Raw genomic sequence first — 22,552 nt, 5'->3', positions numbered from 1 at the left:
AAAAGCAGAGTTGTTATGTTCCGAATTCTTGACCAATCAAATTGTTTATGGCTACTTAGCTTAAGCAAAAAAATAATCATCGAACTTAGTCAAGGTATTGATATAATGAATCTATACTCATCACTCTAACCCAATTTAAACCAAACTTATCGTGTTCCAAAGACTCAGCAAATAAACTTGCTTACCTCTGCTTAGCCTTAGTGGAAATGCGCATGATCGAACATTGTCAAGGCATTCACCTACTAGACACCTACGGCAAGTTTGAAAATTCTACCCCAAGGAGAATCATTGTGTTCCAAATTCTCTACCAATCAAATTGCTTATCGCCCTGCTTACCCTGAGCAGTAAATCCTCACTATCTAACTTATTCAAGGTTTTGATATAATGAAACTATACACCAGGGTTCATTACTCTCACTTAATTAGAACCAAAGTTATCGTTTCCAAAAGCATCAACCAATCAAATTGCTTATCTCTGCTTAGCCTTAGCAGAAAATGCTCATCTTGGAACTCCATCAAGGCATTCACCTTATAAACAACTAAACTATCTTTGAACGTTTTGGAGTGATATACGCCACCCAGTTCATAAAAATATTCACAAATGGCGTCTGGCCCCTATAATTACTCCTATTAAAGTCTAAATTGGCTAATGCCCGCCGCATTCCCCATAAAAAACAGCTTTCTTCTATTACTAATTCTATATCTGGTGAATAACTAACTAGAAACTAGTTCGTGGTTCGTTATTTGATAATAAGAAAGTCCTCGTTATTCAGGTAGAAAGATAGTGTATTAGATTCTATCTCCAAAAACTTTGAGCTGAGTGTTATAACCCAATCAGGTTCATAAAAACCCACATCCGGCGTATCCCCTATGAATAACGAGCTGTTTCTTAATATCGAATAACGAAGCACGAACTATATTGTGGTTCGTTTTTCGATGATAAGAAACAGCTCGTTATTTAGGCGGAAAGACCGCTTGTAAGAATCCCCCATGACTTTCAAGTGAAATAACCCAATTCAGCTCATAAAAACCCACACCCGCCAGCACTTTTAATATTTTACGACTTCTATATCTGGTGAATAACTAACTACAAACTAGTTCGTGGTTGCCTATTCGCCAATACGAAACAGCTAGTTATTCAGGTAGAAAGACACCTTGTTCGAATCTATTTCCCAAGATTTTTAAGTGTTATAACCCAATTGCCTAATGCTACAGTACCACTACCACGCGTAACGCGAATATAAACATTAATTAACCTACTTTGATCGTAATGATGTCCATCCCTACTTATGAATTAGCATAGACCCGTTAATCTTTTTAACAGTTAAATCCATAAAATGTAAATTGTATGTCCACACTGAGAAAAAACTTATATGGAAACAACGCAAACTTGTGTTGAAACAAGTTAGGTGTCTCTATTTAACAACTTGTGTTAAAACAACACAGACTTGTGTTGAATGTTGAAACAACACAAACTTGTGTTAAATGTTGAAACAACACAAACATGTGTTAAATGTTGAAACTACACAAAACTTGTGTTAAAATTTATCAAACAACACAAATTTGTGTTGAAACCTGTGTTAAAATCTTCACATTACTTGTGTTGAAATTTCTGAAACGTGTGTTTTTTCATACAAACTTGTGTATAACCACCATCCAAAACTTGTGTTGTATTTTACCAATTTATATCCAGTATAGCAACCTTTCCCCCCACCCCCTCGTTTTTTTTGTTCACACTGTAATGTTTGATAAATGACATAACAATAATTTTATTTGTTAAATTATTCTTTATTCAAAATCAATACTTAACAGATATCTCGAAGGTTGATAAACAAAGTCAATTCCAATACTAATAAAATTGTGTTGTACACTGAAAAAATACCCCCCCCCCCCCCATTCATGAAAAAATAGCTAATTAAATTGTAAAAAAAAACAAGCACTGAAACATTTGTAATATTAATAAACAAAGTTAATTCCAATACTTATACAATTGTTTTCAATAATAACAAAATTCCCCACCCCCAGTCCCCAATCACAAAATGAAAAAAAACTATTAAAATTTTCTTTTTAAAATTAACCTTAAAAAGAACTGAGAATATAATAGATATGTACACAATATCCCTACCCCCATGCCCCCAAAACATACATTTTAAATATATCTAAATATAATAACAACCAAACCAAGCACAAAAGACATAAATTATGCACTAAATTGAAATACTTTTAAGAGTAATCCCTTAAAAAAATTAGGAATTCACAAATTTCTACAGTACATAAAAGGGAACTAATAGATAAGGTACAGGACAAATAATTATACATAGATAAAATAAATAAAGCATAAACATCAAATAAAATGGAGAATTTTAAAAATTTGTAAAAAAAATATTGATGAATAAAACCATCTCATATAAAAGAGGCATTAACATTCGAAATGTTTACCAATTGTTTAAACATAATGGTTGATTTCATCATACAATAATGCATTCTTATAATCATCAACTGTTACTATTAAATAGGGCCTATTTAAAATGACGTGGGCCTAATTAGTTTCGGGTCAGGGCCTATGTTGATTCCCGGTGGGCCTAAACCCAACCCCCCTAACATTCATTGTCTATGCGTTTTTAATCGTATCAGACAAGTCTAAAAAAATTTTTTTTACAAAATCTTTGGGCCTGAGGCTGCAGCCTCATCAGCCTCACTGATAATCCGCTACTGGGGGGGGGGGGGGGCATAATTTAACAATATATATTATTTTGAGACTCATATATATAGTTACATGCGAATGCAAGGGAAAGTATTTTACTAATTTTTGGTCAGGTAGCATTATTGCTTATTCCTCTTTCAAACTCAAATTGCATGCATCACCAATTTCCACATTGAACTAAATGGCCAGTTTTATGGCATTATAAGAGTCTAGAACCACATCAAGCAATTATCTAAATAGCTATGCTCATTTGAAGTTTACATCTGTTTCTGATGATTACATGCCCGCTTCTCTGTGAGCAAAATAACCTAATAGAAAGTGTATAAATGCGTTTTGTACAGTCTGTACACAGTAACATTATCTGAGAACCATATTAAAGTCTTACCTTTTATTATCATTTCTGCTCAAGACTTCCTGTGGCTTATAGTTTGCAGTGATACAAGGAATACCAGACAATTCATCCCAAAGACAACTTATCTCAAGATAACTCATCCCAATATAAGACAACTCATCCCATATTAGAAGACAACTCATCCCATATTAGAAGACAGCTCATCCCAAGATAAAAGACAATTCATTTCAAATTTAAAAAAACACTCATCCCAAAATAGTTTTGTTTGGTTAAATACATGGTCGAGACCACTCGGACCAAGTTATGATGATTACAAATAAATACCACAGTTGGAATAGCTTGAACTGCGTGGATCTGGTCTGCTTATGTTGGTGTCTTCTCAATTTCCCCTCAGGCACCATTTTGATCTGGGTTGGTAGCTGTGCTGCCTCCTTATACAACAATGTTAGTAGAAAGGAGGTAATATTGGAAGTTTCCTTTTTTGCCAACCTTCAACATCGTTATCTGTCCTTTATCGAAAGTAGGTAGTATGTGTTCCGCATACATACAAACCGTGAAACACAACCATCAATATATTAAAACAATTGTAAGCAATTGTACCGGTATTAAAACAAATATAAGTAGCACTTATATTTGTTGGGATAAGTTGTCTTATATCTCTACCCATGTTTTAAAGTTGGGATGAGTTGTCTTCTAGTTTTGGATGAGTTGTCTTCTAACTTGGGATGAATTGTCTTATATTGGGATGAGTATTGGGATGAGCTGTCTGTTAACCGATACGAGGCAATTACCAATTTTCCACGTTCTTAGCCTGAAGAAATAAAATACTAAAAGTGAAGTAGGGATAAATGGATAAATACAATTCTCGGTGGTATGAATATAATTGATTTGAAGTTTGAATTATTATTTGTCTTAAGACAACTGGGCATTTACAAATTGAAATAGCTACTCTTCATAAAGAAAATACATGAACAATTTTTCCAATTCACCTGGATTTTACTGTAGGTCTTTGTACGAATTCAGATTTCCTTTAAACGCAATTAGATTGCACTATCGCTAGATTGTATTGCTAAAATCTACTGGAACACAATCAGTTGTATCTATGGTACCCCGTAGAAGACTACGTGCAAAAATGGAGATGTCTACCATCAGTGGTAATGTCCTCGCATGGGTAAGAAACTCAGTGGTGTCCCTCAAGGTAGCGTCATCGGCTCTATACTAGTCCTAATATTCATTAACAATCTACTTGAGTTAGCAGCAAACTTCGTAAAATTATTTGCAGACGACACAAAACTCTTTGGTGATGCATCCTCTCAGGCAAGTTGTGACTCAATCCAACAGGACATACGGACTTTCGAAGATTGGGCTACAGAATGGTGCATGAAATTCCACCCCAACAAATGTAAGGTGATGGGATTAGGTAAAGGTCCCCACCAGTACGAATATTCTTTGCACAATGAGACTGAAGTGGTGAAACTCTCAACCGTAAAAGAAGAAAAGGATCTGGGTGTGTTAGTCGATGGTCACCTTGCATTCCATTCACACATTCTTGAAACCACAAAGAAGGCAAACCAAAAAGTGGGAATGATCAAACGAGGGTTTAAGTATCTCGAAAAAACAACACTCACTAAGAACTTTAAATCCCTAGTCCGTCCCGGTCTAGAGTATTGCCATGTTGTATGGCGCTCCACACTGCAGTGCTACCTACGTCTTATAGAACAGGTACAAAGACATGCGACAAAATTAGTCCCGTGCCTACGAGGCCTATCATATGAAGATCGACTCAAAGCACTGGACTTACCTTCAATGCAATATAGACTCCATGGCGGTGACAGGATTGAACTATGGAAGGTATTGAACGGTTGCTACAGTGGGGACTTCAACTCGTTAAAGATGACAACACAACCACCAGAGGCAACACAGTAAAACTTGTCTACGATGTTAAAGACTGCAAACAAATACGCCGAGCACTAAGTTTTAGATCCCATGCCGTTTGGAGATCACTCCCAAGTTCTGTAGTAAAATTAGCAAGTTAACTCAATTCAAGTCTGCACTCGATAGTCACTGGCACCACCTCATTCACGTGCATCCAGGACCCTAAACCACGGGCAAATACGAATTCAATGAACCCTTACCAAAGCAATCTTAATCCGTTGGGATACAAACCCAATCACGCTATAAAAAAACCTAAAATATCTGTGACTCCTCCAAACTGTTATACCGGTATTGTGACTCTCCAATAGTGAAATCCTGTGATATCAAACTTAGAAAAAATATAAAAATTATGTGTGATTCCCCCAACTGTGTTACATGTATATAATGCGCTTATCAATTGTGAACTACTGTGACAACGATTATATTATTAGGACATTGGATATAGCGTGGACTAGTTTATCCGAAGCAAATTGGCTGAGAACTTACAAAAGCGGGCACAGGTCTGTGATATATGATATGATATGAATGTAGGTCATGTCTGTTTTTCAAAATAGCGCCCAGAACACAAAACTAACATCGCAATTCGGGACTAACTGGTATCGAGGGTGTGTTTTAAGAATGATTTTCGGAATATTTAATCACATAGAAACACAATTATGCACATGCGGTTATGATATATTATATTGAATTAGCTTAAACCTCAAATACCTTGAAATATACTGTTTGGTCAGTTTGTCCGTCCGCCATATTACTATTAGCCACACGTCCTTCGGCCAATTAAAGTGGACGTTGATTTTGTTTTAACCGAAACGCAAAATATGCGTTATAAATACATTGTATTACATAATATAAAAATCACAAACCTGATATTCTTGTTTTCTGAACATACTTTTTTCACAACAATATCACTTTTTTTAGTTGGTTCTAACACCGGACTATGTAATTAATCGATACTAATCCAGGAAGGAATTACCACACTGCTTAAGAATAGGCCTACAGTTAACTTCTGTAGTACAATAGGGTTTAATATCGCAAAATACTGCAATAAATATTTCTTCCTGTTTTTTGAGTAATTCATTTTCATTGGTCGTTTACAAGTAAGTAATAGAATTTTAATTTCACATCCTACGACAATTTACTTTGATGTGTCAATTTTATTTGGGCGATATCAATCAGACACTTCCAAATGCAGACATTGTAATAACCTGTCTATTGTATTGTCTGAGGCAAAATGTGAGAATATACAAAGAGTAGAATCAGAATAATCTTTCATTATGTATAATTAAATAAATAGTTTATAATTAGATAATAATTTTCTTTTATTATGTCTAATTAAATAAATAGTTTATAATTATATAATAATTGACTAAAACTTCGACCTCTTTATATAAGTATATTGATAAAAAATGCGTTGTTTTAAAAGAAATATTAAATGTATCGCACTATACATACATGGCGATTTCTACTTAATGTTTGTAATAATTAATTAATATAAGGTTTTAGATAATTAAAAATATTTTTAAAAAGATTAAGTGGATTCCTCGACATTCAAATGCAGGAACAGTGGTTTTACATATAGGCTAAGCCCGATCCCGAATCCCATTCAGATTTCCTCAATAAATAAAAATCATATCATTACAGATAATAAAGTAACATAATAAATGTTATGTTACAATTCGACGTAATTAATTATATGAAAAAAAGCACAACAGATTTGATAAATCTACACAAGTTTGTGTCAAGACATTGAAAAGAACACAAACTTTTGTTAATGCAATGTAAAACAACACAAGCTTGTGTAGAATATTTTTAACACAAGTCCTTGTGTTGAGATCCAACACAAGAGTTTTATCAGTGCACATTGTTAGTAAAAAAAGGTCAAATGAAGTAACGTTATTTCATTCATGACCCGTCGTCATCCGCCGTCGTAGAAGTATCGGCATATCTAGTAATCGTATTCATGAACATGGCTTAGACATGCAGTTAAGAAGCTTATTTAAATAATTGTTGTGTTAGGAATAACTTGTACATCATTGTACAACTTAGTTTTGTAATACGTAATTTATGTTACTGGAAATAAGGATTGGCATAGGGACTATATCGCACCACGCATGACGCGTTATTGTGAAGTTTTGTTGATGTTTTTATTTGTTTCATCATTATGTTTAATATTAGTTCAAATTTAATATTCCTAGTCACAATATGTATATAATAGTGATTGGTGTAAAAGGTCAAGTTCACAGTGGGGGAATCATGTTATATGTACGAATATTGTGCCGAACAGGCCTTAAAAAGTGCAAGTATTTATTGGTCACGACGTTCAAACGACACCCTGGCAAGGCTTATAAATTGAACCACGCGACGGCAATATGACAGATAATGTCTCAACGTCTTACGTTAAAGACTTATCTAAGCAATCAAGATTTAACAACAGTCTACACAGTTTAAAGCAGCTATTTGTTAGAAATCCGAAGGCGAGATGAGAGGATCCTAACGAGTTCATTATAATATAATATACGAAATTAGTAATTTCATATATTAGTATGACGATCATGGGCTATCGTATATTTTATACCGGGTAGCGTTCGTGTGACACTGCGCAGTGCGCTAGAAAGAAAGACCCGTAGGAACATTGTTAGACGTTATCTCACACCACTATTTTTATAGATTTCACTTATATATTCATCTGCATTGTTGTAATGATGATAATTTAATGAATCGAGATTAATTAAAAGCCATTCTATTATTGTAGCAGGAACTTGCAAACTTTTACCGTCTTAAATTATTTTCATACGAGGAGGAGCACTAACGAATTCAAAGAGTGACTCCCTCGGAGAGGCGAAGGTTGGGTCTGAACTAGATTCAGCTGGACCAAAAACGTAATGGGAGGGGAAAACAACGAAATTTGAATGTGGCACAACTTTATTTAATCGGCCTGACAAAACGAACCAATCGGCATAGATATGGTGCTTGGGTGGCTTACAATTGGTGTCATAAGTGGGATGTTAAAGTTTTAATTAGCATCCACGGATACGAATCCAGCGACTGACCTGTCAGCAGTAGCAGAAAATGATGTCCGACGTGGTCGAAATGTATATGGATCGCAGAATGAAACTTGAAAGAGTCCTAGTACGACGTCGTGATTTTGAAGAATCTCTGAGAAGGGAAAGGCCTGAACAAGACCAGACATTCTCGATGAAACCTGGACCATGCCAAGGAAAAGATGGATGGGAAAAATATATTTCATACTTTGAAGACTGCGCCGAATTGGGCAATCGGTCACATCGAACAAAACTACTTATTTGGCAGCTTGTCTACGAGGTCCTGCCAGGACATTTTACACGAGTCTACCGACTGTCCGAACCACTGAAGTAAATACGATGAACCTAAGAATATAGAAGGGGGTAATTCTACCAGGAACGGATTAGAAGAGACTTTAAGCAGATTATGCAGAACCTAGAAGATTTGGAACAAACTACTTATAAAAATAGCGTGTTTTACTTGTAATACACCAGGTCATTTTATGAGAGGTTGTCGGCAAAAACCAAATTCGGGATATTCAAGAGATGTGTGATGTTCTACAGATACATAAAACGGGAACTAACATTTCACGCGCCCAAGCCAACGGTACAGTCGAACGATTCAACAGAACGCTTGCCTCTATGCTCACGATGTATTGTGAACTTGGAAAAGGACACCGGGGTGAATATCTCCAGCAAGTAATGGTGGCATACAGATCTTCGATTCATTCCAGTACTGGCCAATCCCCTAACATGTTGGTGATAGGTAGACGTATAACTATGACCCAGGAAGCAGTAATAGCTTGAAGTCAGTTAAAACAAAAATCTGATTATCAGAAGAAATATTATGACTTTAAGGTCACTAAACGTTCTTTAGCAGTAGGACAACCTGTGTGGCTGTATGATGCGACGCTAAAAGATGGCGTTTGTCACACGCTCACTTGTAAATGGAAGGGACCATATGTGATTACGAGAAAAAATAGACGATATTACCTACCTGGTGAAGAGATCCAGGAAACAACATGCTAAAGCCTACCATTTAGATAGACTCCTACCATACATAGATAGAAAGCAGCCTTCATGGTATAAGATGCAACCGGGGAAGACCAATGGGGTATTTCAATTAAGGGGTGTTTCCACAAGAAAAGACAGGGGGATATTAAAGTATGAAAGCCCGGAAGATCGACAGGGAGGTTACGGAGATGCACGGCCCAGGGATCTATTGCTGGTAATAGGAGAGTTGGATATTGGTGATTGTGGCCCACGATTTCAAAAGGAACAGATACAGTAGTCTTGGGCTATGTGGACGCACATAGAGCTATGGTTTGCTGCTATTCGCTGGTCCCTATTTGAGTTTTCAACAAGTTGGAGTTGATATTGGTTTACCAGAGTAGAGAGATACGGGAGTCCATGGTTTAGGGCCCAGTTCGAGTTTCGATGAATGGTACACAAATTACAGTCGCGAACGATGTCATGAAGGGAACATTCTCCGGAGAGGATTCAAATTAACTTTAAAGATGGAGCCACCTTCTTCATAACTATTAGCCGCCCGAATAAAAATATAGAACGTTGCCGAGAATTGAAAGGATTGGTAGTGACAAAACGTGTACCCAGTACAATAGGACAGTCTTTTCCAAAAATCATGGGTTTTTTTTAAATGAGACATGTCCGATTCCCTAGCCTTACTCCGCGTTTCTTTATCTACAGAATGAAGGGACCGAGAAAATATAACTGTACAGATGCGATGGAGGGCCTGACAAAGGCAGCTGTCTAGTCGTTCGGATGGGACGAAAACCTGAGATCCCGTGTACACATTGACGTGCCCGTAAAAGACCCCTTGGCAGTTGGAATTCGATGTAAGAGTAGGCCGTATCGCCTCTGTCCGGGCACAATTTCCCTCAAAATTACGTTAGCCCAGTCGAGCAGAGCAGTAGGACGTTAAACACCATTTAATTTCATTTTATTTCGAGAAAATGCATCCATATTTTCCGGCGTGGTTCCCTCTTGTCAGTGATGCAGGACGGAGGGCCTAGCAAGGACAGCTGTCTAGTCTTTCGGATGAGACGAAAAACCGAGGTCCCATGTATATATTGGAATGCACGTAAAAGATCCCCTGGCAGTTGGAATTCGATATAAAAGTAGGCGATAGTGCCGCTGCCCGGGCAAAATTTCCCTCATAGCACACTGTATGGCGTATGTCCGTCTTCATTAGCCCAGTATAGGAGCAGAACAGTAGGACGTTAAACTTCATTTCATTTCACATTTATACTGAGTGCGAACGTGAATGCCACGATTGACCAGTGCAAATTTCCGTGAAAATCATCGTTCGTACTGAAAGCGGTAATACGCGTGGTAATACTCAGATGAAATGACGCATTTACAATTTGATAATGCGTGCCTTTTTACCTCACACAAAGATTGGCTAATAAAAATCGTTTGATGAAATGACGCATTTACAATTTGATAATGCGTGCCTTTTGACCTCGCACAATGATTGGCTAATCAAAATCGTTCGCGCGAACTGTTCGCCTTCAGTATTAATGTTGTTACTCAAATGCCACCGCTGCCTACGCGCTCAGTTTAAACGGATCTTTATACTTTCGAGTTTATACTGCACAGGGAATTGGTCAGCCAGTGCATATATATTGTTTTTATGACCAGAAAGGCAATCGAAATCTTTAAAAATTCTTTTCAATTCTATATTTAGGTAGAGGTTTTCAACTCAATTCTGGAGCCAAACTTGCTAAGGGAAGTTTTTTGTTATTCCTCCATGCAGATACGACACTTCCTGATAACTTTTTTCAGTTAGCTAAGAGCTGTCTTATGATTCCAGGGAATTACCTTGCGGCATTCTCATTCCAATTAGATTTACTGACGGAAGAGTATAAGTAAGTTATAAACTATTTTATAGTGGATAATAATTAAATTACATTTATGTAAATTAAAGATGCATTGAGCAATAGCTTCTTCTGCCTATTGCAGGTCTTTGTTCTAGCTTCAAATGTTACATAAATTATTATTTAGACATTTTCGCACATGACAAACCCATAATGAACTCTCCAGACAAACGGACGGCTGTTATATTGAACGGAAAAGAGAATTCGTGCCATATAATTGGTTAATATTAAAATGGACGTCACTCAATTAAAGGACTGACAATCGAGGCCGTTTATTATCGTGGCAGTGGAACTTGACAATCGGCTATTTCTATAGTACTAACAAGATTTCATAAAGGGTCTCCCTTTCAATAGGATATACATCCTCGTATTCATAGGGAAGACACATAGTCAAATTATTCGCCCTTGATAATAATGCTGCTTTTATCGACCAATCAAAAAATTCCATAAATAGAAAACGAGTGGTTGAAGGGAAGTGACTCGCATTTGTTTGCAACTAAGATCGCCAGATTGTTGTAAACTCGGTCAAAATTTTTTAGGACATCTTTTGTGTTCCTACCCCAATAACCGAACTCAACAGGTGTAAAATGTCATTTATTACTGACAACAAATAAATGACTAGAAAACATTTTAACTAAAACATTAATTATATAAAAATACACATAAGAATTACAATAATTATATAAAAATACACATAATAAGAATCACAATAATTATATAAAAATACAAATTATACTACTCCCAATAGTTATATTCCCTGAGTCTCCACGATACTCATATTGGGCTACATAAGAGCCCCCCAGTTCTTCCAAATGCATTCCCACTGGAACAAAGTAAGGAATGACTAGCCCAACACAGGGAAATCTGACCCTAAAATGGGTACTGGAAAGGACCTATGAAATGTAGCTGTAACAAAAGTTGCCTATTTAATCACTGCAAAAATTGTAAGCTACCATTAAGTACAACAACATAAATGTCGTACCCATAGGAGAAAGTATTATAATAAACATTGAAATTGATAACCTTAAAAGATAAACCAACATGGCCATAATATTGAAATACAAGATGACTAGTCATCAATATCCCGCGCCCTTGCAGTTGTTTGGAAGGAATACGGAAAACAACTTCTTTATTCTATTGATAATCATTATATTAGATTTCGCAAACAGTGGCCCTGTTTAGTAGAAATTGCTCTCTATATCTGAAAACGAATGGCTGATTGCTATTTACTAGAAGATTTGAGATAAGTTATGATACTAAACTCTGGTTTTAAAAATTAGACCTGGCTAAATAGCAAATAGAGGTATTTTGCAAGTGGAGAGGACTGTAGCTCAATTTATATATATATAGCTCTTTGTATTCTTAGAAAGTTTTGGGCCAATTGATGAAAGTATAGTGCAATTGCAAATACCAGAATAACAGGCATATTATATCCTAGTATTTATGCAAAGTATCATTACGATTGTACTGCAGACATTTACGTTGCCATGTAAATGATTTAGTACAAATTTACAATCCTGACATTTATTCATGTTTCCTCTTATCTGCAACACTAATAAATGTATAAGTAGATAATTTATTACAAGCAATTTGAACACCAAAAACTAAGTCACATTTGTTTACAAGGAAACACAAAAATTATAAATCCCAGAAATTCCTACATAGCAAAAGGCACAACTGCTGTAATAGGTTAATGTTTGTATAAAGTTTCGTGAAGATATCTTGAATGGTTTATGAGATATGCTCTGGAAACAAAATTGTGCACCAAAAACTAAGTCAGATTTGTTCTCAAAAACAAAAAATATAAATCCCAAAAATTCATTAATAGAAAATGGCACAACTACTGTAAAAGGTTATTGTTTGTACAAAGTTACATGAAGATATTTTGAATGGTTTTATGAGATATGCTCCGGAAACAAAATTGTACACCAAAAACTAAGTCAAATTTATTTCCATGGAAAAACAAAAATATAAATCCAAGGAATTCTTAAATAGCAAAAAGCACAACTGCTATAACGTGTTGATTATGTCGGTACCTGTAAGGATACCTATGGTTTATGAAAACAGATAAAATACTTTCTTCGAAAAAACTCTGCCGCAGAAAGTGTCAGTTCAATGGTTCAATTATTTCCGAGATCTCTATATGATACGTGATGTAAATTTAGATGGTCAATTTGAAATGGAAATTCAAGATTCGGTAAACTGTAATGACTCGTTGTATTTATCTGAAAATCAGAATCATATTCTAGATTCCGCATATCACTAGCAATGAAATATTGTCAATCATAAACTCTTTTCCCAATTCTAAAGCCCCGGGACCAGATGGTATTGTAAATGAATATATAAACACTATATTGTTAAGATGTTACGATACATTCTAACATTGTTTAATTTAATACTTGATAAGGGTGTCTTTCCGACAGACTGGGGGACGGGTTTTATACACCCTATCCATAAGAAAGGTGACAAAGGCGTCCCAAATAATTATCGTGGTATTTCTCTAACTTCGTCACTCGGCAAAATATTTACTAAGATACTTAACACACCTCTCACGAAATGGTGTGAACAAGAGAACAAACTCATAGAAGCGCAAGCTGGTTACAGAAAAGATTTTAGCACAGTAGATCACATTTTTACACTACAAGCGTTAATTCAAAAAATAAATATGTTCTTCTAAAAAAACAATATAAACGGTAAAGTTTTTAAGGTTATAAAATCTTATGTACGAGAATGACAAATCATGTGTCCAATGTAGTAATTTTAAGTTTCTTTTAAGAATTATTTGTTTATGTATGATTACATTGTCACTTTGTAAAGTGCCCCTGAACATGTTATGTGAAAGGGCGCACTATAAATATGCTGTAATAATAATAATAAAATAGGAACTAGAAAAAGTTGCATGCTCAGCCCTTTGATGTTTGTTTTATTTCTTAATGAACTCGATGAAATTTTCATTCAGTATGGTTGTCAAGGTATATTTGTTAATACTGATGTTGCTAATATTGTTTCCGTAATGTATGCCGATGACATTGCAAGTGTCACAGACACTGTTGCACGTCTCCAGTCGCAAATCAATTGCATCTTGGAATGGGTGTCAACTTAAGTAAAACTAAGATCGTTGTATTTAGACGTGGCAGTATTGTTTTTAAAAAAATGGGAAACCTAGATGTATGGGAATACCAATTTAGATGTTGTATCCTCGTATAAATATTTAGGGATAATGTTTACGCCTAAACTCTATTGGTCACTTGCTACAAACACCTTAGTACAACAAGCAAGGAAAGCTTGTAACATGTTAAAAATACTTATCAGTATGTGTAATATTAGTATTTCTGTAAATATATTCTGCAAGTAAACTCTAAAGCTGGAATTTATGGTGAGCTTGGTCGAAGACCTCTTAGTGTTATATACCAAACAAACTGTATCGAATATTGGTTACAGCTAATAAAAATGCCACAAAGCAGATTTTCAAGAGCATGTTATGATTTGTTAGTTTCTTTAGATAATGCTGGAAGAATAACATCGGCTTCAAATATTCGAGCTTTATTATATCAATATGAATTTGGATTTGTTTGGGAACAGCAATCAGTCGGTAGTAATAGAGCTTTCATAGACCAATTCAAGCAACGTTTAATAGTGATCAGTATCCAATTCAAAACTAGTTAATTATTGTCAGTACAAATCATTATTAGTAAATATAGAACAGGATTTCGTTGTGATTACAATTTAGCTATGAAGTCGGGTAGATGGCAGAACATATGGATTATACTGATAGAGTGTGTAAATATTGTTTAATTACATCAAACAAAAATTACGTTGAAGACGAACTTGTTTGTCCATTATATAAGGCCATGTAAAATTGATACCCTGTATCTTCTCGCCCGCGCGCTTAGGAATTGGGACACGAAAATCGCCCGCACAGATTCTCAACACAAAATAAAAATATAAAAAATACGAATTTTTAACCTAATAAGCGATCTCTGTATGTTTACAAGTTCATAGTATGGCGGTTCAGGTCTATAGCCATCGATTATACATAGTTAGGCTTTGGTATACCGTAGATAATGTAACATTGCCTTTCATTAGCCAGAGGCGTGTAATTTTGATAATATCGTCCAATGAAAATACGGATCTTAAATCAATGCCGGCATGCTAACGTCTAAATCGTAAAGTAAGACTACTTTTTATACTCCCACATGGAAATGTGGTCGTATATTGCCGTCGCCCCCGTCCGTCTGTCGGTCTGTGCGTCCATCGTCCACAATTTCTTGTGAACACTCTACAGACTACATTTATCATCTGATTCTTTTGAAATTGATATATGTTGTTTGCATTAACTTCCGTTAATTTCTTTTGGAGTAATGGCCCTTGTTTCACTTTGTTGCACCTTGTGAATTGTCTAACAACAAAAGTTATTATCCGATCTGTACGAAATTTATATGTATCGTTTAAATTAGTAAAACGAACAAGCCTATCTTGTGAACGCTTGAACGACAAAGGTTATCACTTAATCTGTATGAAATTCATATGCATCATCATAATTAGTGAAATGAAGAAGCCTATTGAATGTCAGCAATTTCCATCAATTACTTCTAGAGTTATGGCCCTTGTTTACTTTGTTGAACCTTTGTGAACGTTCGAACGACAAAAGTTATCATCCGATCTGTATGAAATTTATATGCGTTATTTGAATTAGTAAAACGAAAAAGCCTGTCGAATTTCAACAATTTCCGTAGATTACTTCCAGAGTTACAGCCCATGTTTTAGTTTTTAGAACCTTGTGAACCCTCAAACGGCGAAAATTATAATGTCATCTGTATGAAATTGTGTATTAAATTCCCTTAATTACCTACAAAAGAATAAATATGCGACAACCCTTGTCGACTGCCGGACGATTTAGCTGCTGTGGGCTTATGTTTTGTTGCCTGGCAACCTATCTTTATTGGATGAAAGTGACAGGAAACGTGTAATCTTATATCGATATTAACCAATGAAAAAGCGATCCTCAGGCGAGTCATGGCTTGTGAAAAATCAGCATGGCAGGGTCTGGCGGAGGGTATGGACTGATAGTTTCGCTCAAAATATGTCGGAAAGCAACGATATTTCTTGACTGGACAGTCATTGGTGTGCGGTATAATTTTACTTTTGACGACATTGTCGAGTCGGCGTACAGCGTGAATGATAATATAGTACCCCAAAACCTGTTTAAAAGGGATTTGCCAGCAGGCGAGGAAAATCGAAGGAAGATCAAAACATCAGTCAAATTGCGTCAAATTTAAATGTTGGACAGGTCACCGACACATTTGGTAAATATATTCAAATTAAGGTAGTACCGGTAGTAAACGACGACGCTGAATCTCAAGCCATTACTCCAAATGAAAACAGTCCTGAAAATGAAAAAAAATGCATTTGATATGCTTAAAAAAGGGTCACAAGCTGATGTCAAGGGAAAAAATATCCAACCAAGAAAATGCTTGTCAGGGGGGATTATAAATTGTACAATGATCTGATAGACTTGTTGATAAAATAGATGTTTTTCACAAATTAAAAATTTTGTTAAAGGGACATGTTCTGTGAAGATTTTAATAACTGTACTGTATAATATTTTCCCACATTTTGAAGAGTTTTCACATGTGCATATTAATCTAACAGATTTTTTTATTCAATGACCATCGTGATTTATCATCACAGATATATAATCAACCTGAAAAAAGTAAACTCGGTTTAAAACAACTTAGTCAGGGAACATTAGAAGAGTACAGTAATAAATTATATGAATTAGTTTTATCACCATTTATGCAGTCGGAACGATTTCATGAACTGAAAACTTCTGTACAAGAACTTGCGGACTCAATCGGAAAATATTCATTATATCTAACAGAAAAAAATTTAAAAACTCAACAGCGACATGGATTGATAACACCGTCCGGTAAAAGCAGTCTCGTTTCTGGTACAGCCAGTTTTCTTCGACCACTGTCACTGATCAGTAGATAAAAAGCTCATGAAAGTACCCTTCAAAATGAAGAAGAATACCAACCAGTATGTCTAAGTGAATACGCCCCAACAGAAACCAAACGTAAATAAAAATATCTAAATGATATTTGTTTGCCGTTTTCACATGAAATCATTTGGTGTTCACAGGGGAATGAGAAAATCTGGTTCATTTGGAAAGTTCCAAATTTACATGAGAAGCGTGATGTGGGGTTCTCGATGAAAATTCCACATGAAATGAAGAAAGTTATTAAAAGAAATATCACAACAGAGTAATGAAAAGAAAATTTATAGAACACTATGGGCGTATTATAATGAATCTAAAGAAATGCAGTTTTTCAACTGTTATGCAAGAAGTTTACCAAGATCTAACCGGTGATATGTCAGCAACCCCTAATGTGGAAAATTCTGATGTCAGAAACAGATTAAAATTATTTTTAGAAAGTGAAAATCCAGACCTTGCAGTCGATTTGAGAGAATTGAATTCTGGGCAGACAAGAAAATATGAGCCCCTTTTTGAAACTGTTGAATTTATTAATCAAAGTTCCATCAGTGCAGCACAAGAACAGCGTCATGAAGAAATTGGTAGATTAGCTGTTACCATCTCAATACGAGATTTTATTTCTCAGGTAACAAAAACCCTGGGTTCTCCAGCACCAATTCCTTCAGAGCAATACATGCACTTTCAGTGTTGGCCAAAGAATAAACACTTTCACTCAACCGTCCATTACACTGGAGTTTTTAACCTCAGGTATAGAATTCAAACTTGCTAACTTCGCGGTGAACACATAGACTCGCACTATGCAAACATAGTATTTCGCCATCTCAGTGAATTTTTGATGAAATACAGAGAAACGGGTACTTTTTTTTATCAATAGACGACAAGTGTCATATAGAAGTGAGTGAACTTGGTTCACCAGTTGCCTGAGTACAACGTGGACGTCAGATGATTGTACAGGCGGGGGGGGGGGGCGGAGATTTTACAGCATCTGACCATGATTTTACAAAGTTTAAAATTGTGCCTTCTGCTGTGTTGGTCATAGATATTCCTGATGATATTGGTGGATCTTATGAGTTGTGTGTTAGCTTGAAAGACCCAAGTTTTTCAAACGAGTACACCATTTCGTCATGCTGCTGAATCTTCAGCGAAATCGCAACCAATTCTTGGAATATGTTCATCCAATGTGTTTAGTCTGTGTTGAGTGATATTGTTTCAGTAAACGGACAATTTTTTATAAAACAGATTTCAGATCTGAAATTGGTCCTTTATCTCATATATATTAAAAAAGTTACTTTTAAAATCACAAGATAATTATATATAAAAAAGAATAACTGGCGATTTCGGCGTTCATCGTCAGTAAAAATAACATTAGAGGAAATATGAATATTTTAAGAGGATCCGAAAAAATGAATAATATCCTCTCACAGAACAATTTTATCGTCAGCTAGAGACAACCAAAGAACTTGAAAAAATATCTAACTAAGGCAGCATTCAGTACCACACAAGAAATACCAAATGTTGATGCATGCGAATCTTTCAAATTTAAGAATGGGAAGACATGGATAGTAAAATCCAAAATGAACTGTAAATCGAAAAATGTGATTTATGCCTTACTCTGTGAAAAGTGTGGAAAGTTCTACGTAGGCCAAACTGAAGATCTGCGAAAAAGAGTAACATTACACAGAGAACAGATAACACATGAAAAATACAGAGAACAGATAACACATGAGAAATACAGACATTTACCAGTAAGCCACCATATGGCAGAGTGTAATAATGGAAACTTTAAAATCATCCCCATCTACGCCCTGTTCAATACAAACAGAAAACAACGGGAAATGAAAGAAAAAGAACTAATTGAAATTTTACAACCTGATTTAAATGCTAACTTATAACACTGTATACACATGGCTAATTTATGTCCCTTTAAGCTATGTAAGACGTCATAATATAACAAATAGAAAATGACGTCATAATACAGTTATAGACATTGTATACACACTGAGGAGCTCCACTGAGCGAAAACGTTTTGATACGATGAACGCCGAAATCGCCAGTTATGCTTATATATATTATATAAAGGTCACAGAATCGACTGTCACATAGTGTGGGGACAATAGATGTAAAACTTGTGACATCATTATTAAAGGGAAAACAGTAAAAATTAATGTAAATGTACATTTTAAAGTTAAACAATCTATGACCTGTAAAAGTAAAAATGTTATATATTTGATTATATGTCCATGTTGTAATGAAGAGTATATAGGCAAAACCGAATCACAACTGAACATAAGGATAAACCTACACAGATCCCACATTGCTAATCCCAAAAATAGAATGATTCCACTAAGTGAACACTTAGATACATGTGGAAAGGGAAAATTTAGGGTATTCACCTTATATAAACTCAACTGGTCCGATAATAATTTGCTAGAAAATAAAGAACGGCATTTTATATGTCGGATATAAACCTACTCTCCCTCGGATTGGTATTGTGCCCGCATGTTCTCTATCATTTCAACCTCGCGTAGGTTAATATCCTATACATATTGTGATTATTTGTCACATCATCATATGTTTCGCGCAATATAGCCCGACTTGCCATTTAACATTATTTTATTCATTCATTCATTTATTTTTATGTATTTAAGGAGCAAACAGAAAGAATTTTCATGGTGGTTTTTATGGCAACTGAGATTTATCGCTTATTGCACAAATATCAGATCAGCAAAACTAGGTTAGTACACTGCTTTCTTCCACAAAACAGTTAAATCATACAAGCAAAAGGCATAACCACTTCTAATAAGAATCCGTATCACAAATAGGGTGACCATCTTTGTTTGATCATATTGCGGGACATTATCTTTATAAAAACAAAACACTGAGGCAGTATGCATAACAATGTTGATTTATAGTTACTTTACTTTTCAACATAGCAACAATAGACAATCAAACTATGAAATCTTCACACAAGCGTGGTTTGTCTTTGTATTTCATATGATATTTATCACGAATTTTTTAGGATAAACATATCAACAATATAAATAAATATAAATACAAAGCAACAAGTCATATAATATTCATATCAGCCTGCTTTGTATCTGTAATCCATGTATGAAATCAGTATCATCTTGCATTTCCAAAAAAACGAACACAATTTTTTTTGTAGCTGTAAAAATACCTTTGTTTCAAACAAAATACATAAATTATTAATTTTTGCGACTGAACCGTTTCAAAGAATACGTGAAGTTGAATGAAATTTTTGAGTCACAGTCAAATGGCTGCCAAATTATCATCCATGTACATTAATCGTTCATCGCTAAAATTAAATTATGCGGAAGGTAGTGAAACGTTTTGAGATTTTATCGCTAATGTTTAACCATGCTGAATGTTGTGAAACATATTGAGATTTTATAATAACTGGGTATAAAGGATGTTATGCTGGTTAAAGATACATTTTTTAGAGCTAAATTTGCATATTGCAGATCGTTCCTTTGACCTCAAATGTTCTATAAAAAATTAATGTATTTACATACCAGGCCCATAATCAACTCTCCATAACTTCGGACGGTTTTGATTTTTAACAGATTTATGATTTAATTCAAAAATGACCATCGAGACTAAGCTCTTCTGTAAACGACGATAACTCCTCTCAGAATGAAGTAACTTGACTGAAACTTTAAACATATTCCCCTTTCATTATCTATTTTTTAAACTATTATTGTGAGAACTGTCGGCTCTTTATCTAAATCTTATGAAATATGCATCTTTAACTTTCCCCGAGTGACCACCGTGGTCATGCTTTTTTAATAATACAAGATACCTTTACACCATCATGTTATACATCAATAGATATATTTGAATTTGAATAATTCAAAGACGATAAAGCGAAAGCGAATTCAAATGATACTCAATAAAATCAAGTATATAATATAGATTGAAATAAAGGAGACAGAGAGAGAGAGAGGGGGGGGGGGAAATGGGGTTTAACGTGCACTCTATACAAACTAGGTCATTTCCGGACTAATACATGGTTCAATTCTATTACAATAATTTGCATGCGCGTTTTAGTGGTATTTAGCAGTGGGTGGAAACCGGGGAGCCCGGAGAAAACCCACAAGGTTGGATAGGTGACTATACTCCTTGTCACGTACAACCAGGGAATCGAAACCACGCCAGTTGACTCAATAACATACCTTTTGATACAGCGCGCACATGCTAACCATTCGACCATCCATCCCCACCTTCAAATAAAGGAACAAGCAATTCGATGCACCCATCGTCCTCCAATAGCTTTCCATAAAATAGAAATGCATGGCGTTCGGTCACGGCAAATGCCACAGTAGTCAGCTAATATTCTCGGTTGCTGTGATTCTTTATTATTCTTTGGGTAAGGGGGTGGGGTGGAGGTTGCCCGATTGGTTAAGTTTTGTCATTGAGTCAACTTGCGTGGTTTCGATTACCCACTTGTACGTCACAAGGAATAGATTCGCCGTCTAAACTCGTGGATTTTCTCCTGCTCCATTGGTTTCCCCCATAGCTAACGACCTTATGTGCAATCAAATTATAGTGTCTGTTTCTCTCTCTTCTCTCTCTCCGTCGACTGTTTTGAGTTTGAAATGGCCCACTGACAATAATTGGCTTTGGCTGTTTATTCTATAATAAAGGTCCAGCATACGAAAAAGTACGTTTTCCAAGTTGCAATATGTAAGTGAATAGCTGGAGATTTTAGAAAATGTTTTGTCTTAAAACTGAGATTTCTACTGGTATTTGAGATTTTACAATATATTTTTTTTTAACATAAGATGTGGATTAAAAATATTTATTTAATTTTATTTTCTTGGAGTATGGAGGCGGTCGTGGTGTTGTCGGGTAGTTGTTGTAGTTGTAGTGCAAGAGAAGGGTATGGGTGTCATTGTTATATAAATTATATTCGTTGATTTTTGTCATGGCGGCGAGCAATATTTTCAATTTCTTATGTTTATAACATTAAAACATTTCTTTCTTTGAGTTAAAGGTAAACGAAATGGGGTTTAACGTCCGACTGGGCTAATGAAGACAGGCATACGCCATATCGTGTCCTATAGATAAGGGAAATTCTGCCCGGGACCAGCGCTAATCCAGCTGCCAAGAATTATTTTACGTCTCATCCGAATGAGTATACGTTGTCCTGCACCAGTGACAAGGGGGAACCACGCCAGTGGATTTTCAGTATGTACAACTTGGTACCAAAAAACCTTCTAAAGCAATTTGTGGTGGGTCTGTCAGTATTTTGACCAGACCAATACTCAAATAGACTATCGCGAGACTAGATTAACGCATATTACTGTAATAGAAGTCTTCCATGTGAGCTATTGCGGGACATTTTGGCTGGTTTTCGGGACGCGGGACTTGGAAACATTTTGCGGGACGGGTGGTCACCCTAATCACAAAGTGTAGCGTAGGGACAAAGAACGAAATTCTTTTCGCTTTTTGAAAAACAATATTGTACAAATAAATGTGAAAATACTGACAAAGATGGCGGACTAGAGAGGTCGAGTAGATAGCCAGAGAGAGTTTTTCCAAAAAGTTCAGTGATAACATTAGGACAACTTCTAGAAAATAGGTATGATTATTATTATAGGCCTAAATGTATATAAAAAAAAGTAGTCTA

The 22,552-nt window shown here is 35.5% G+C and overlaps 1 protein-coding gene across 6 annotated transcripts in view; it reads left to right on the top strand.

Moving 5' to 3' along the window:
* LOC126828369 (uncharacterized) overlaps nt 1–22,552 on the top strand; it is a 135,696-nt gene that overhangs the window by 75,063 nt on the left and 38,081 nt on the right. For 4 of the 6 annotated variants that reach the window (XR_007683006.2, XM_050558139.2, XM_050558138.2 and 1 more), the window contains 2 exons: nt 10,718–10,898; nt 19,551–19,636. Coding sequence is in view for 4 of the 6 variants with exons in the window: in XM_050558139.2 (XP_050414096.1) it covers nt 10,718–10,898; nt 19,551–19,636 (267 nt within the window). In the remaining 2 variants the exon portion in view is untranslated. The remainder of the gene's footprint in view (nt 1–10,717; nt 10,899–19,550; nt 19,637–22,552) is intronic. The other 2 variants (XR_007683005.2, XM_050558143.2) reach the window with 1 other exon arrangement.

This window comes from Patella vulgata, chromosome 7 (genome assembly GCF_932274485.2).
Source record: "Patella vulgata chromosome 7, xgPatVulg1.2, whole genome shotgun sequence".
NCBI lineage: Eukaryota > Metazoa > Mollusca > Gastropoda > Patellidae > Patella > Patella vulgata.
This window is presented reverse-complemented; position numbering and strand designations above follow the sequence as displayed.